The sequence below is a fragment of the Balaenoptera physalus genome (genome assembly GCF_965194825.1).
Source record: "Balaenoptera physalus genome assembly, chromosome: 15".
NCBI lineage: Eukaryota > Metazoa > Chordata > Mammalia > Artiodactyla > Balaenopteridae > Balaenoptera > Balaenoptera physalus.
Genome location: NC_138894.1, coordinates 6,426,261 through 6,443,657, shown reverse-complemented (window position 1 = coordinate 6,443,657; position 17,397 = coordinate 6,426,261). Strand labels below are relative to the sequence as shown.

The 17,397-nt window shown below is 41.4% G+C and overlaps 1 protein-coding gene and 1 long non-coding RNA gene across 4 annotated transcripts in view; one reads left to right on the top strand and one right to left on the bottom strand.

Moving 5' to 3' along the window:
- IL1RL1 (interleukin 1 receptor like 1) overlaps positions 1–16,579 on the top strand; it is an 82,736-nt gene extending 66,157 nt beyond the window's left edge. The window contains exons 3-12 of one of the 2 annotated variants that reach the window (XM_082426399.1): positions 2,102–2,273; positions 2,799–3,009; positions 4,353–4,527; positions 4,624–4,786; positions 6,129–6,200; positions 7,749–7,890; positions 7,984–8,129; positions 11,441–11,587; positions 12,595–12,762; positions 15,627–16,579. In XM_082426399.1, the coding sequence (XP_082282525.1) occupies positions 2,213–2,273; positions 2,799–3,009; positions 4,353–4,527; positions 4,624–4,786; positions 6,129–6,200; positions 7,749–7,890; positions 7,984–8,129; positions 11,441–11,587; positions 12,595–12,762; positions 15,627–16,024 (1,683 nt within the window). In that variant the 5' untranslated portion in view covers positions 2,102–2,212 and the 3' untranslated portion in view covers positions 16,025–16,579. Of the gene's footprint in view, positions 1–1,208; positions 1,247–2,101; positions 2,274–2,798; positions 3,010–4,352; positions 4,528–4,623; positions 4,787–6,128; positions 6,201–7,748; positions 7,891–7,983; positions 8,583–11,440; positions 11,588–12,594; positions 12,763–15,626 lie in introns of those variants that run through there. The other variant, XM_082426398.1, reaches the window with a different exon arrangement.
- Positions 1–17,397, bottom strand: part of LOC309643597 — a 153,975-nt gene that overhangs the window by 64,547 nt on the left and 72,031 nt on the right. The window lies entirely within an intron of this gene.

Here is a 17,397-nt window from a genome sequence, read left to right as displayed (position 1 = left end):
GTGGGGGGAGGGGGACGGTACGGTCAACTGGTTCCAAAAACCTACTAGAATTATTCTTTGGCTGCTCCCCCTCTCTTAACATTCTTCACCTGGTGGCAGGATGATTTAGTGGTTAGGAATCTAGCCTTTGGAGCCAACCTGCTTGGGTTCAAATTCTGGTTCCTCCTCTTAGCATAACATGACTTGGGCGGTTTGCTTACCCTCTCCGTGTCTCAGTGTCCTTGTCTGTAAAATGGCCATAATAATGGTAACGCCTGCTTCATTGGGTGGTTATGGGAATGAAGGAGTTAATACATGGAAGTCATTTAGAACTGTATCTGGCATAGAGTGAGTTCCAGAGAAGGCTTAGCTTTTGTTGTTATATTATTGTACGGGTCTGGAATTAGTCCCTGAATCCTTCTGGGATGTGGTGAGTTTTTAAAGTAAGTCAAATTTACCCATGATTGAGCCATACCAGTTATTCAGAGCTAAAAGCAAATCTTGCGGTTAGCATTTGTTTTACGTGGAGCCCAGGAGTTGAGGGTTATGATTTTCCTTGTCATTCCCCTTAAGGCAGCCTTCATACTCAAAACTTCCCTCTATTTCTCTGAACTCCTTAGAAAAACTTCTTTTTCCCATCCAAGAGCCCTGTAGGGACTTAAATCTGAGGATCTGGAATCTGTTTTTGGATGAGACTGTGTCAATTCTGGACCCTAAACAGAACATTTGCAAAATCCCATAAAGTCCTGTTTACTTCTCATTGCTTGCCCCCATTTTGCTTTTGAAACTCTCTGCACCAAAGCTGCTGTAACTGGCCGCGCCTTCCTAACTAGTGTCTGCCAAATGAAGTGTCAAGGAGAATCTGGAAGAGCAGTCTCAAGGCCCCAAGATTTCCAGATCATTTGGAACTCAGTGTAATAATATCAGTGCGATAAATAACAAGCATTAGCTTGAGTAACTGATGCTAAAACAGGGAGATGATTTGATTACTTTTTCTAAAGGATTATTCAATGTTGTCCTTACATTTAAATATTTCTGTACCAAGGTCAGAGTTCTTGGTACATGATGCACCAGCATTTTTGAACAAGTCATGAATTTTGGCTAGAAATCAAATTTCAGGGTGGGTGGAGTGGTGAGTTGAAGGACGTCTTTGAGTATCTCCCCTTTAAAATAAAAGAGAGAGTGCATGTGAGTAGTCTGCAAGGAAGGAGCTACAAGAGCTGGCAACTATTCACTTGAAATTCATTCCTCCTGCCCTTCAGTTTGGGTAAGCATCAATTACTTATCTAAAATTTGTAGTAAAAACTTTTCCAGACATGTAATAAGGAAAGTATCAACAGTTCATGTTTAGAGGAAATGTGCTTTCTTAAAATATATTAAGGCTTGTTGTATTCATTCTATGCTTGTTAGTTTCTGTATTGGTTCCATCCCTCCCCTGACTTTTTAAGAAAAAAATGATATAGTTAAGTTATCCTTTTGCTGAAAGAAAAAGTATGTCATTATTTTTCACAGACCTTCAACTCTTCTTAGAAAGCTTTTGGTGAGTCTTGGGGATAAGCAGGGGCAGGGACACATTTCTGAGGGTTTGGTATAGTGTCTAGGGCAACTATTTGATGACTGTTTTACCCATCTCTTTCCTATATTCCTTAGTTGCTTTGGGATGACTGTTTGCCTGTGTGCTTGAGGGCAGGCGGGAGTCATGTGTGTGTACACACAGCTGCCAGCCGTGTGGATGTCTGGGTTTCATATCTGCATTTATAATATTGTATTTTCTAAGGTCTGTTGAATTTTATAATTTTCTTTTTTTTCAAAAATAGAAACCCATTTTCTTTCCTCTTAATTTAGCTTCAGTACATTCTCACGAGACAGTGAAATAGCATGGCTGTCATAAGCCCTGCGTGGTCCAAAAGTCCAGTAGGAATAAATGTAATGATGCATGTCTGAAGTCTGCTCCTATACATATTTGTACATATTAAAGATCTGTTCATGAATAATTTTCCTGGGAGGTATTGAGCAAGTAAAAGTCATGGCTGTAAATATTTTGCTTGTGATTCTGTATGACTTATTTTTTGGTATCTTTTTGTCGGAGATACTGACAACTCTTTCCAACTATAAATCTTAGGGAATACCATCAACCACCTAGAGGGGAGCTTCACCATCGTATGTCACAGATTTGACTTGAATCATCTTGAGAATCGGTCACCAACACTTGCTCTACATTGAGAAACTGAGAATGAGACTTTGGGTCTTGGTAATTCTAACAATTCTCATACCTTCCACATCAGCTACATTTAGTAAGTATTGCTTCTGAACTGACATTTAAATTTTTTTTAATTAAGTAATTCCAAGAACATTTGCCTAGTTTTAAATTGCTTGCTTCCAATTGCTCTAGCTGAATGGTAACCTAGAAAATTCATTTATGTTCTATAGTCATTCTTCATCACCAATCTATCAGGACAAATTCTTCATAACAAATATAGCATAATTTTAATTTTACATATTCAAATATGTCAAAATTTAATACAGTGCCTGCACGTAGAAGGTACTGACAGCATTTGTTGACTGACAACATGCTTTGTGTAGATGACATGTCTGCTTTCCTTTGGAGCAATGTGAAGGATCTAGCTCCAAATTAAATCACTAATCTGTGTATCCATTAGAATATTTCATAAAAGATCTTAGATCATTTACTTATTCTTTCTCAAAGTGTGACCAGTTTCTAAATTTAATCCTAGAAGGGGATATTTAGAATACAGAAATTGTAATCCTTTTTATATGATCACTTCAGGATGATATTTATATATATTTTTTATTTGCAGGCAAATCGTCTTGGAGCCTGGAAAATGAGGCTTTAATTGTGAGATGTCCCAGACAAGAAAAATCTCGATACCCTGTGGTCTGGTATTACTCAAAAACCAACAAACGTATTACCACCCAGAGAAGAAGTCGTGTAGTTGCCTCAGGGGAACGTCTTAAGTTTCTCCCAGCCAAAGTCAAGGATTCCGGATTTTATACTTGCATTATCAGAAGGTATTATCCAGTCCTCCTCCTTTGTCTTTAAGAGTTGATAGTCTGAGCTGCCTCACTTCCCTTCTCTTTCTAGACCTCTCTGCAGCAGTTGAATTTATAAAGTGATTGGAATAAAAGAGCACCTGAGGAACACCATCAGGTTGGGCTTTAGGTGACGGTGAACTCTCTGGATGTATAATGACAGGGCTTAATTTGTAGCCCAATTAGAAAAAGACCTCGCTTTTCTAGTGACCAGGAAAACTGAGAGCAATCGCTCACGTTGGGCTCCAAATCAGAACAAACCAACAGCCTAGATGTGGGGCGTCAGGAGGCTTACGATGGGTGTAAAAGGGGGGTCATCTGTGCCTACCACATGAGGGGCAAGCCCAAGAAGTTTACCTGAGACTGGGGGCCCACAAGTCCCTTACTCTACACGTAAATTGCCACCTCTTGTGATTTTGTGCCTGTTTGGTACGTACAAGATGTCAGATGAACTAAGTCAAAAGGCAAGATGGGTACAGTTAGATGCCTAGGTTCTGAGGTCAGACAGCGTTAGTTTCAAAGTCACAGTGTGTCACTAGTTAGCTGTGCATTGCTGGTAAGTTACTTCTCCATCCTTGTTTCCTCATCTGTAAAATACACGTGATAGTAGAACCCACTTCAAAGCGTGGTTGTGAGAATAGAATGAATGATACACAGTAAACTCTTAATAAATACTAATTATCTTTATAACATCAGGTCTCGGTGTTACAGCGCATACAGTGTACACAGAAATGGTGAGGGAGTCATTTTTTTTTTTTAAACGGAAAGAGTTTTCTTCTTTTTTTTTTTTAACTTTGGGTTTATTTATTTATTTATTTATTTATTTATTTATTTATTTATGGCTGTGTTGGGTCTTCGTTTCTGTGCGAGGGCTTTCTCTAGTTGCGGCAAGTGGGGGCCACTCTTCATCGCGGTGCGTAGGCCTCTCATTATCGCGGCCTCTCTTGTTGCGGAGCACAGGCTCCAGACGTGCAGGCTCAGTAATTGTGGCTCACAGGCCTAGTTGCTCCGCGGCATGTGGGATCTTCCCAGACCAGGGCTCGAACCCGTGTCCCCTGCATTGGCAGGCAGATTCTCAACCACTGCGCCACCAGGGAAGCCCCGAGGGAGTCATTTTAAAGGCTACTGTAGGGGTTGTGTTTTACCTAAAATGTAACAAAAAGCATTTAAAACTCTAGATTTTAATGATTATTTTAAAAGAAGAACCACTATCTGTCAGTTGTTTTAGGAAGAAAAGCAATATTAAGTAAAAGTTAGAGCTGGGTTAAGTTATTTCATAATGCTAAGTGACTTTTTAAAAATTATTTGATTTATTTTAATAGTCCTACCTCCAATAAGACTGGATATGTGAATGTCACCATTTATAAAAAACAACCAGGTTGTGATATTCCAGACTTTCTGATATATTCAACAACATCTGGATCAGAAAAAAATTCCAGAATATATTGTCCTACAATTGACCTCTACAACTGGACAGCACCTGTGGAGTGGTTTAAGGTAAAAGGAAACATGCGGGAAATAGATGAAAATTACACCATCAAAATAGGTGGAAGTAAAGAATTACTGAATGTAGACTGGGACTTTTCATTTCAGAATTGTGAAGTTCTTCAAGGATCCAGGTACCGAGCACACAAGTCATTTTTGCAGATTGACAATGCAAACAGCAAGGACGCTGGTGATTATACATGCAAATTTACGCACAATGAAAATGGAGTCAATTATACTGTGACTGCAACCAGGTCATTCACAGTTATTGGTAAGCTACTGAATTTAACAAAATGCAACACTTGAAAAAAGATAATGTGACAGAAATTGTGTCCTTCTTGTTGATTTGCCGGTACTTCACGCTCCTCCCCAAACTTCCTCCTGACTCATCTTATCTTACGTGTATTCTCTAATGTGACGCAGAGATTTTCTAAATGCACTATCAAGATCTAAGACATTTTGGAGGGAAATAACGCTGCTAATCCAAAGCCACATCTGTTCTCTCCTCTATGGCTTAATTTTTCAAAGATAATGTGATCTGAATGCTAACCTAACATTTTTTTGAATGGCAATACAACAATTTGGAGAGCAAGATTAACTCTTTTTCTCCCAATTTGTTGTCAGAGGTTCTGTAAATAGAGGAAAATCTATTTCCTCTCTAACATAACTAGCCGGATTAGAAGTTGAGTGAGAAGCTTTATAAAGAGATACATAGATATTGTTGGCTGATTTTCAATCTTGATTTGCAATGCTTTCATCATCATCCAGGACCTTAAGTAGGTCATTTAATTCTACTTTTTTTTTTTCAAAATTACTTTAAATTCTATAAGAGTCCATCAGGGGTGAGATTTCACAGTCAAGCCTGTTAAATCTACAAAGAGTTGGGGTCTCCTTAGCAGAGCTTGATCTATGGGTGTAGATGAAGCAGGACCTGTATGTCTGGCAGATTTCTCAAGGCAGAGCAGTAGTGGAGAAGAGTTTTTGTCTGTAGTTTTCCAGTGCCCCACCGCTGTAAAATAAGCATCGCTGGACCACATTTGTGTTAGTACCTCTCAGTGTTCAACATCAAAACCTGCAGTGGTCCTTAATCACACCATCCCGAAATAAATGAGAATCAAGGGGTGCAGGAATGCAGCCGTGCGTTCACTGTGTCTAGGCGTCAGTGCTACAGGAATTTGAACTTCCTGATAGGGTGGGCCACACTGGTGGAAAGCTGTGAGCAGAAGTGTGGACTTATGTGTTTATCACTTTCAGGAGTCGTTTGAACTCTTCCCTGTAGCGTTCGTTATGCTTATCCTATAGAATCGTGGTTTTCTGACAGTTGCTACGTCATGCAATTAATTTAATGCTTTGGATGGCATTTGTTTTAATGATAAAAAGAGAATAGAAAATATCAGAAAACATCATAGGTAGTAAGAGAATGCATTGCTTGAATGTTTTTGTTTTGGGTGTGTGTGTGTGTGTGTGTGTATTTGTTGCCATGGATCACAATCAGAAAAATCCAAGAAACATCACTGTGAAAAAGGATAGAAATATGAAAATACAAGCTTTATACTGATGACCACCCAATGCTTGCCTAATATTTATATTCTCTTTTTTGTCTTTGATTTCAGATAAGCGAAGCTTTTCTTTGCTTCCAGTAATTATAGCCCCTCCACAGAATGAAACAAAGGAAGTGGAAATTGGTAAGAAAACTTTAAGAATACTGTAAATGTTTTGTCTGGAAAATGTTTCCATATGACCCCTGTTCTGAATTCCCCAAGCAGGGGTCAGGCTATTACCATAGCGGATCTTGAGGATTAAATGAGATGCATATTTGGAAACACCCACCTTGGGCCCTTGCTAATATTAGGAATATGTGGTCACAACAACATACAGCGCTTACATTTGTACTGCACTTTGCTCTATTTTATTTATTTATTTTGGTGCTTTCATGCGTGCTGCCTCATTTCCCTCTCACTTCTATCCAACTATCCAAGGAGGTAGATATCGTCCCCACTTTATCCTTGTGGCTGCTTAGGCTTAGAGAGGCTCAATGACATACCCAAGGATGTGGCGGGAATAAATGCTGACAGAAGGAGGAGAACCCAGATTGTACGCCTCTGTCCGTCTCTGCTTTTCCTGGTTCCCTGAGAGAATGGGGTCAGAATCAAAGTTCTTAGCACGTAAAGCAAACCACACTGACTGCCTCAGAGCTGCTCTACTGCTTTGCAGGGTTTCCACGTTCCTCCCTGCTTTTGCCCATGCCCTCCTTCCCATCCCTCGACACGAAGCTCAAGTATCCCCTCCTCCGTGAAATCCCCCTGCCAGCCTCCTTAACTGCCAGGGAGCATGATGAGAGCCAGCATCTGGTCAAGTCCAAGGCCACCAGCACCAGCCCTGCTCCCTGCCCTGATGTCTCCCTCTGTATTCCCATGCCACTTGTCTATCTTTCTATTAAAACACTAGAATACCGTGTGTTCTGATCATTTGCTTATACCATTGTCACCTCCTTGGAGACTCTAAGCTCCTCATCCCTCTTCAGATGCTTAATTCTTGACACGGGGACTAAGAACTCAGTAAAGGATGGCTGAGTGCCCAACCCAAGGCAGGAATCAGCCCTTAAGCTTTTAGTTCTGAAAGGAGGAAGTCTCAAATTTACAGGAGTGGGAGCGGAGAGGCTCTTGTTGGACGATTAAGCAGTGGGATTGTGGCTGATTCAGGTGAAACGGTTTTACTGACAAAGGTAGCTTACAGAGAGATGAAGGGAGTTCCATAGGAGAAGAAAGGAGTGGAAGACAGCCATTAAATGGGAAGGAAATCCAAGGAAGAGGGGATATACATATATACAAGTGGCTGATTCACTTTGCTGTACAGCAGAAACTAACACAACATTGTAAAGCAACTATACTCCAATTAAAAAAAAAAAAGGAAAAGAAATGGCAATGCGTAGTAAGGGGAAATCTTAGATTATAACGTGGCATTGGTGAAGCTTCTATAGTTTCCACTGCAGGGGAGAGGGGAGAGGGGGCTGAGCTTCAGCCTGAACTGTGGGTGGAATGAAAATGATGGGAGACGGAGGAGGTGGCAAAGCGAGGGCAGAGAAGGAGGAAGGTGCTGAAGATGAGGAAAGGAAATGGGAATCCATTCATGACACACACTAGACGTTCAATGACTTTTTTTCACATGCAATGAAATTAAATCCTCTCTGCAGAACTGAATTTTATCGGTGAATCTCTTTCCTTCTCATCTAGGAAAACCAGCAGACCTAAGGTGCTCTGCTTGCTTTGGGAAAGGCTCTCAGATCATGGCTGACGTCCTGTGGCAGGTTAACAGAAGCAACATTGAGAACTTCGGTGAAGCAAGAATACAAGTGTTGCAAGAGCAAGATCAAAGGTATTTTTCAATCTCAGTTAAAGCATCCCCTTCCCTTCGCACGCGGTTTGCAACTGCAAAATACGCACTGAAAGTAACAGGTTGTCTTCCTAGTTCTCGCAGTGAGCTGACTTGCCTAAACGCCGTGTTAAGAATAGCGGATGTAAAAGAAGAGGATTTATCACTGAAGTACGACTGTCTGGCCATGAATTTCCGTGGCCTGATCATGCACACCATAAGACTGAGGAGGAAAAATCCAAGTAAGGCATGTTTCTGAGACTTTGGTCGCCTGAATTTGCTGTTCACAACTGTAAGCCGAATCATATTCTTAGAGAACAGTGTATTGGAGTGTGGCTCCAGGGGAATCCATCAAGACAGAGTGGTCCATCTCATAAACTGGAGGCAGGTGGAGAAAAGATCTGTCTTGGGTGTAGGCAACAGGAGGACACATTGTGTGTAGAGAAGTCAAGACAAAAACGAAGCCATGCCACATTCACTGTGCTTGGCATCGTCAGCACATCCAGACAGCGTTAAACAAGTCCGTGAGGACGCGCCCCTCCTCTCGGGCACAAAGGCATTTTCCTTCCACTCCCTCCCTATATCACTGGGCGCACAATGATGGCAGAAAAGTAGTTTCACAAACCTTTCCTTCCTGACCACCTGTCAATTCCCTCACTTGTTTGCATGTCCAGATCAAGACACCCCGTTGGTTAGATGTAGCATTCAATCCCGTGCAATAAAGGGTGGGGAGAAAATTTTGATATTTTTACTTGTCACTCCATGTACCACTACGTAGAAATTATTTAATGTGTTTGTCACATAGTCATAGGGAGAGGTAAGCTCCTAGTTTATACCCCTAAGTGGGGTATAGTCCAGATTAATTTGGATAAACCCACAAAGGCACAACATGATTGGGAGAGATGAGAAAACAGACCACCAATCAGATAGGGTCTTTTAGTCTCTGCCTGAGGGGGTGCTTGGGATTTTTCTTGTTTGAATTCAGCTTTAACCACGGATTTGCAAGTTTTTGTAAAACAAGCGGAATCATGACTACTGTAGATGATTTTAAATGCCATCATGTTCCGTGGGTCGCCAGGATTCTGCCAGTTATAACTGTGTCACCCCAGGACATGTAGACCCTGTTGAGATGTCATCTTAGGGTGACATTTGTGGTTCTGGTGGGCACGGAAGATCCCGTAGGAAAGAGGAAGCCACCTCCACCCCTAGCACTGCCATGGTGTCCTTATCCCCATGCTTTTCTCACAACGTCATTATATGAACGTTCTTCGGGTACCTGTGTATTGGAATTGTTTTCATGTTACATGTACTTGGTGATTTTGTTCCTTCTAATTCATCTGTATATGCTACCTTTCACCTGTGTTTCTTCAAAGCAACACAATTATACTCTGTCTCAACAACTATGTTAATTAAACAAAAATTGTTACAACTTCTCTCAGTGGTCACAATGAATTCCTTTATTTCTAATCATACAATAAAAGAAATTACACATTGTCCTGAATTTTAAAAACAAAAACTAAAAAGCCTGTGTCCCCATATTATTAAATATCATTAAACATTTGATACTACTACTATTAATAATAGTAGTACACATTTATTCATTGTTCCCTAGGTACCAGGACCTGTCATTATTTCCCATATAATTTTTCATTTATTTTATCAAAAATCCACGATGAAGAGACTATTACCATCATCTAGTTTTATAGACGAGGAAACTGAGGCAAAGAGAGGTTGAATAATTGGCCAGGCTACAGTTACAGAGCCAGGATTCAAAGGCAAGCAGTGTTTCCTGCTTACAGAAAGTATTCAGTATTTAGTCAACACGTACAAGGATTACTTATACATTTATAAAATAACTAACATTTAGGAAGATAATGAACTTCAACTCGCCTTAATGTCTTGGATTAACTTCTTTCTTCTAGTTAGCCAGTCACACGCATAAGTACTTCACAAGAAATAGGGATTCCCGGCATGCGTCCAGATAGGATTTTTAGAAAGAGTGACCTGGAAAGGAATCCTGTTGAAATAATTCACTTAGGGAGTACTTATCATTTAAACTGATGACAGTGCAGATGCTAGGCTCACTCACAATTTTCAGTTTTGGATCGGTTCACCTTGGTCATTCTTTTTTTAATTTTTTTTTTTATTAAAAAAATTTTTTTGACCATGCCATGCAGCACGTGGGATCTTAGCTCCCCAACCAGAAATCGAACCTGCACCCCCTGCAGTGGAAGCTCAGAGTCCTAACCTCTGGACTGCCAGGGAAGTCCCCACCTTGGTCATTCTTGATTTCATAGTGTGGATACTCAGGGAGCTGATGAACTAATGAAGGAATTTGCAAATACAGACCAGGGATTTTCTATGGCAAAACTGGGAGCCTGTGTTTTGAGATCAGATGAAAATGAAAAGGGAGCTATCTAGCCAAATCTCATTTGAGAGTCTTTTCACATTTATCTTTAAGTGGGACTATTTGTAAGATGGGATAGTTAACGATTCTAAGGAGGGAAGTAAACTTAAAACAGCCAAAAATACTATTGATGAGCACAGTTCTTACATTCAATTTGTATATATCTGATTCAATAAATACGGGGACCATCTTGCATATATACATATGTTATGAAGCAATGAGTAAGGATAAAAGTTCAGTGATGGCTAAATAATGTTCACCAGAAGGGAAATACAGGGCCTATTTAGGACCTAAAACCCAGTCATTTGACTTCATCAAATACACATTAGAGACTTAGATAGCTCTTGTTTCTTCCCTGCTTTCCTGTGCCACCAACCCCAGATGCAATAAGTCCCCAAGACCTGTTGATTCTTTCTCTTTAACGCCGCCAACGCCAGGTTTGTCCGTTCCTCTCTCATTATTACATGAATCTGGCCCCTCCTCATCTCTCACCCCCCATACTGCAGTAACTTCTCATCCCATTCTACTCCGAGGACCTGTGGGTCATGGAAACAAAACTTCCACTACCATCAGATTAATCTTGCTTGAAAACCACTTGCACCGTTAACGAACCACTCAAAACTCTTCAATGGCTCTCGTGACCAGGAGAGAGACAAACTGCTTTAGCTGGAGCCTCAGATCTGATCAGAGCCTAGCCCTAGAGCCACCATTCCAATTGTATGTTCCAGTAATTCCCCAAACTTTTTTTTTTTTGCAGCTATCTAAATCTTACTCATCCTCCAGGTACCTTATTCTGCAGGAAGCCTTCACTGCCCAATCCAGCATGGAGTGAACACACCTTCCGAAAACCTCTGCTAGCTAAAACTAATGCTTTCACTTCCAATCTTAGCTAAGTTTACATGTGTCTGTCTTCCTCTTATGCTTTGAAAATCCCCTACAATGCCTAGCCTGGTGCCTTGCACAGAGTAGGGGCTCACTAAACATTAATTTACTGATTCTTAAAACAGCCATGAAAATGCCATGTAGGCATCCCTTGTATAAATCTCTCATACTCCCAGGGGAAGCCAGCATCCATGTATGTGTTTATTTTCTCCTGTTTTAGGAGTAATAATGATCATTTTTCTCCTCCCCCTGTCTTTTGAATAGCGGATCAACAAATCACCTACTACGTGCTTGCAGGATTGAGCATATTATTCTTGCTAATCAATGTCTTGGTGATAATTCTAAAAGCATTCTGGATTGAGATTATTCTGCTCTGGAGAGACATAGCTAGACCTCACAAAACTAGGAACGGTGAGTGGCAAGTTTCAAGTTTTCTTCAAAAGAAAAGGTTCTATAATGGCTGTTGGTTGTTTATCGAATAATCTCTTAATAGTTATGCTACCAAACACAGATCCCCTTTTGCTTGCTAGCATATTAGCAATAAATCATTTTGAGTCCACTCAGAGGACACTCTCCATCCTGCCTTGTCACTCCTTGTGGTTCTGAGTTTCATCTCAACAGCTCCAATTTTCTCCCTCGTAGAATTGCTGTTCTTACTAAATCCCCAGTAGCAGAATCTGCTCCAAGCCCAGAAAGGGCATTTTGGAAAATGGGAAAACTTTATGGAAGTCAAAACATTAACAAAATTGTTCCTGTTTTCCAGATGTGAACAGGTTAGAAAGGTCCATCAGAATGCAGTGTGTTTTACCAGAAACCCTGTTCCATAAAGAGTCTTACCTACCTACATATGTATACCCATGAAAGAAGACAGTGCTGCCTGCTAAATATGAACACCGTTCTTTCATTCAGAGGCAGATAAAATTTAGATTTTCCATATGGGTCACTCAACTAGAGCTAATTATTTGATTTGTGGGAGATTCAGATCCCTTAAAAACTTCTACTCTTTTGCCACCATTAATTACCCTTTAGCATTTTCACTTCCCCATGGGGAAAACAAAAGCTAAAATTGAGATCTGCTCAGCACAGCAGAAAGCCCCTTAGCCATGAGTATAAATACTTATTAATAGATTATTAATCAAACTTGACAATATAGTTTGAACTAAACTGGTCAGGCTCTTGCCTGTTTTCTATCATTCAGTCTGAGACAGTAAAAAGGAGAACTTTGGGTCTAAGATTGGTTTCCTGATGACATTTTGTGGCAGTAGATTGTTGTCATCGTCTCTGGATTCTAGAGTATTTGGGGGGATGAGATACATTCACCAACAGCCATAAAACTCCCTGAAGAATGTCTACTAAGAGTCAAATGAGAATTCTTGAGGACCAAGTAATAACATTGTGTTCCTTGTTCTCATCTTCAGATGGGAAGATCTATGATGCTTACGTGATCTATCCACGGAACTGCAAAAACAGTCCAGAGGGGGCCAGCTCTGTGGAGTACTTTGTTCACCAGATTCTGCCTGACGTTCTTGAAAATAAATGTGGCTACGACTTATACATTTACGGGAGAGATCTGCTCCCTGGAGAAGGTAAAACTATCAACAACCATCAGGGACAGAAATTCACATTCATCAGAAGGCTAAGTAAGTAATAGGTGGTCTTATCCCTGCCTTCATCAGGAGCTGCAATCATTATTCCAGGCCATAAGACTAGAGCTTTTAAATATTTCTCCAGAAGAAGGAGGTACTTACTCTTTGCTTCTCCTGCCCCCATCACCACCCTGATCCTGAGGTCTTCACAGTCGTGTCAGTGATATGAAGACAGGATAAGGCATCCTTGCTTGTGGATTTAGTAGGGTCCAGCCCCTACTTCACTCCCCATGTCCACCACTAGGATAACTGACATCTCTGAAGTCCCTCTAGAAGATTTGAAGGAGGGCTTGAAATCCAAGGAATTTTGTTCTACTATCCAGAGGCACTGGCTAAAATATTTGAAAGGACTCAAAGTCTTTATGATTTTCCTTATATTGGTGAAACATTTGCAAATTGATGTCTTCACAAGAACAGATAGAATTGTGTCTTCTGTTTCTTAATATTCCTAGTTGGTTTCATGTGATTTTGACAGTTGGGTCACAATTCCAGCATTTCAGTAGTCATTCCCCTTTCCTTCCATATTTATGTCAAGTATCTAGGAACCCTCCTTCTAGCCCTTCTCAAATTCCTCAGGGACCAGGAAGTGTGTGGAATATGAATAAGGCAGGGACATCATGAGTGTAAGTCCTCTAAAGTCAATGTTTAATAGACTGTGAGTTTAACCTGGCATTCCTACCGCAAAGAGGGATTCAAGTGTCTATGGAATCAAACGTACACACGACAGGTGAATCTGGTTTATCCCGCAATATTTGGATAATGTTAATGGCCTAGTACCAGCTTGGGAGACATGTATAGAGCGCAATTCAGGAAAACATAACCCACGTCTCTCCCAAGGCTCTCTTCTTCCTTCAGCTCTCCCCACTGGCTACCCCTGCAAGTCGAGAGCAATGTCATGGTATTCAGATGCTCATTGCCTGTTACACATCTGCTTATGAGGCTGCAGGGACTCCAGTTGTTTGTGATGTCACACCAGGTGCTACATGCTCTCCATCTCTTCTTCCTTAGGTCCACCAACCTCATTTCCAGTTACACCTCTCCCCAGCCAAACGTGAGTGCCAGCTCGCTGGTGCTCAAGCTTGTGTGGCCTTTATCGTGCTGTTTTTCATTTGGAAAAGTTTCCCACCTCCCCCTCTCTCAAGTATGTCCTCTGACCTTACCTCAACCAAAGTAAAACAAAATCCAACAAAACAACACCAAACTTCACTCTTCCCTTAGAAAAAGTTCATGGCTGGCCCATGCAGTGTATTTCTTCCCGTGACGATTACTCTCCATTTGCTCCTTCAAATTCATTCTGCACCCTCCTCCATCCAGTGGCCTGGTGGCTGATCCTTATGGAAGCCATCACCCCCTTGCTCTCTGCTCCACGCTGGGCTTGGCCAATGGGAGGTACTGGCAGGTGCTCGGAGGGCAGGGTGCCTCCCTGTTCCCTCTGGCTGGGGCCCCCTGGGTAGCTGTGCCCCTCTCTGCTGGAGCACTGGCTCCCGTCAGCTGGCCGTCCTCAGACACGTACCTGCTTTGGGCTCCGTGACCGCTCCCCTCCCTTCACACCTGGAGGGCAGTTGTGGCTCCCTGACATCACCTGCTGCGGGGCTCTGCACCATCTCTTGTTGATTTCCTTGGGCTCTGCCCACATCTTTTATAAACTGTCCTTTCACTAGACTCTCTTTAGTCAGTGCTTTTGAGAGTGCCGAGCTTTTTGCTAGGATCCTGACCGACAAAAGGTCTCTGTCGGGCACTATTCGACATTCGTTTCCTGTTTCAGACCATGTGGACAGGCAGTCTTTAGCCTCCACTGCCTGAGAATGTCTTGAGTTGTTTTGTTCATGGTTGTGCTTCCTTAATGATGCTGTCCCCTCCTTGCCGTGAGAGCTGGGTGTTTTACATGTTCTAAATCCACCCACAAGTTAAGTGAAGTCACCATGGAGTTGACAATCCATAAACACTGACTTGATGAGGGGATCTGATGTTCCTTAAGATTTCCCTAGTCTGGATCAAATCAGCTTCTAAAACAGAGACTATTAGGGGATGAAGCGGATCCAGGACTCCCTAGAGACTTTAGTCAGTTCAGAGAAGCAAGGGTTCCTGAGTTTGCACTCTATTTTTTCTCCCCACCGTCCCTTTTTATTTATTTAAGATTTATTTTTCTCGAGGTAACATTCGTTTAATGTAAGTTTCATAGGTACAACGTACTTCTACTTCTGTACAACCTACAGCGTGCTCACCACCAAAAATTTAGTTTCCATCCATCACCATACATTTGGCCCCCTTTGCTCATTTTGCCCTCCCTGCACCTCCCCCCTTGGGAACCACTGCTCTGCTCATTGACCCAGTGGGTGTTCACAGCATGCTCTCCACCATATATTTGTGATTTTTCCTGCTTTCTTCTGGTAGTTGATTTCTAATTTCATACAATTGTGATTGGAAAAGATGCTTGATAGGATTTCAATCTTAAATTTATTGAGACTTGTTTTGTGTCCCAACACATAATCTAACCTTGAGAATGTACCATGTGTGTTGAGAAGAACGTGTGCTCTCCTGCATTTGCATGGAATGTTCTGTAATATGAGAGTTAAAATCCTAAGTCCCTTTACAACATGTAAGCTAATATTCTAAGAAGATAATATGTATCGCTAGCTAGTGAACCTGAATTCGAGGTCTCCTGCTACAGATCTCTACGTTCCCATTGAACTGAAGGACTCTGGACTGCTCTGCCTGGGAGAGAAGAGGGCTTGGGGCTGATATTCTCACCGTGAAAGGGTTGCGTGTGTTCTTACCCCTTCCGCTGTGCCTTTTATCACTAGATGTAGCCACCACAGTGGAAACCAGCATCCAGAAGAGCAGGCGGCATATCTTCATTCTGACTCCTGAGGTCACGCACAGCAAGGAGTTTACCTACGAGTGGGAGATCGCCTTGCACAACACCCTCATCCAGAACGACTCCAAGGCCATCCTTATTGAAATGGAGGCGCTGTGCCCGCCCGGCGGACTGCAGATCGGGGAGCTTCAGGACTCCCTCAAGCACCTCGTCGAAGTGCAGGGGACCATCAAGTGGAGGGAGGACCTCGTGGCCAAGAAACAGTCCCTGAATTCCAAGTTCTGGAAGCACGTAAGGTACCACATGCCGGTGCTAAGCAAACTTCCAAGAAAGACTACCCGCTCGGCATCCTCGAGCGCCCAGGGGCAGCAGTGCTTGCTTTGATGGCTAACGCACTGCGTTTGGGGGATCCAAATCCCTCCCAGCTGGGTCACGCGGCTGTACCAGACACTGGGGGCTGAGGCTCCAGAAATACTAGTATCGAGGGTATTCAGACCTCGGATTTCATGCACTGACTTTACTTCCATTTCCCTGGTTCTGGCTGGATGCAAAATACCCCGAGATTTTCATCCTCAAGCTCCCTGTCTCCACCTCACATCCCCTCCCTCGTCTCTCGTGGCTGGTCCTTCTCCATCGTGGCCCAGCATCTTCTCACTACTCTTCCTCTCTCTCTCTCTCGTTCTCTCTCTCCTTATTCCTTGTCGATATTCTACATGTTGAACATCAAACTGAAAGTTTTAGAGTTAAATTTTCATGTGATCTTGAACACTCAGATCCCTTCAAGCAGAACGCTGGTACTAAATCTTGTTCCCAATGCCAGAATGTGTTAGATTTTATTTGATCAGATGCTTAAGTTTTATCATATCAATACTGTCCATTTGGTTGGAGTACCTTACCCAATTACCCAATTATCATTATATTTAAGTTTTTTTAATTCTAAAATTTCTTTAATATATTTTTATTCTCTTTAGAAATATCTTTTCTCACGTTACAAGTTATAAAAGAACGGAAAGTATGAGAGAAAAAATAACAGAAATTATTCATAAATCCATCATCCTAAGATTATGACTTTTAAACATTTTGGTAAATTTGCATTTTAAGAAATTTTAATTTATACTTAAATATACCATTTATATAGCTGAGATTACACAGCATGTAGTTTTTACATTTTTATCTACTTAAAATCATAATAAGAGCATTTAACAAGTCATTTAAATTTTAACGTTTTAAAATATTCATAGCGTTCCAGCTCATGGTTGTGCTACAGGTGACACGCTTAATTACTTATTGTTGGATATTTAAGTTGTGTCCAATTTAAATAATCATCATTATAAGTAATTCTGCAGTGGCCATATCATTATACTTTATATCTTCCAATTAAAACAATTTTTTTTTAATTTGAGAAACTTTTTTAAATTTAATTTAAAAAAATTTTTTTAATTTGAGAAACAAATTTGTTGTAACATTTCCATGAAATAAGTAGGGCATTTTGGCAGAAGTGTTTTAGTAAAACTGAAGTTAATTTGCACAGTCAAGGCCACTCCCATCAGTTCCTTGGAGTTCACACACCCTCAGGGGCCTCAGAGCCCATCAGAGCTAAGGCTGAGGGACCCTCAGACTGGGAGTCCTGTCAGAGCTCAGATTTTGCAAGTGGATGGAGGTCCTATCCTCAACTAAGCTGCTTAGTAAAGTCTATGATTTTATATTTAATTGAACAAGAAAACTGAACTCCAGACCTTTGACAGGGAGTGTAATCT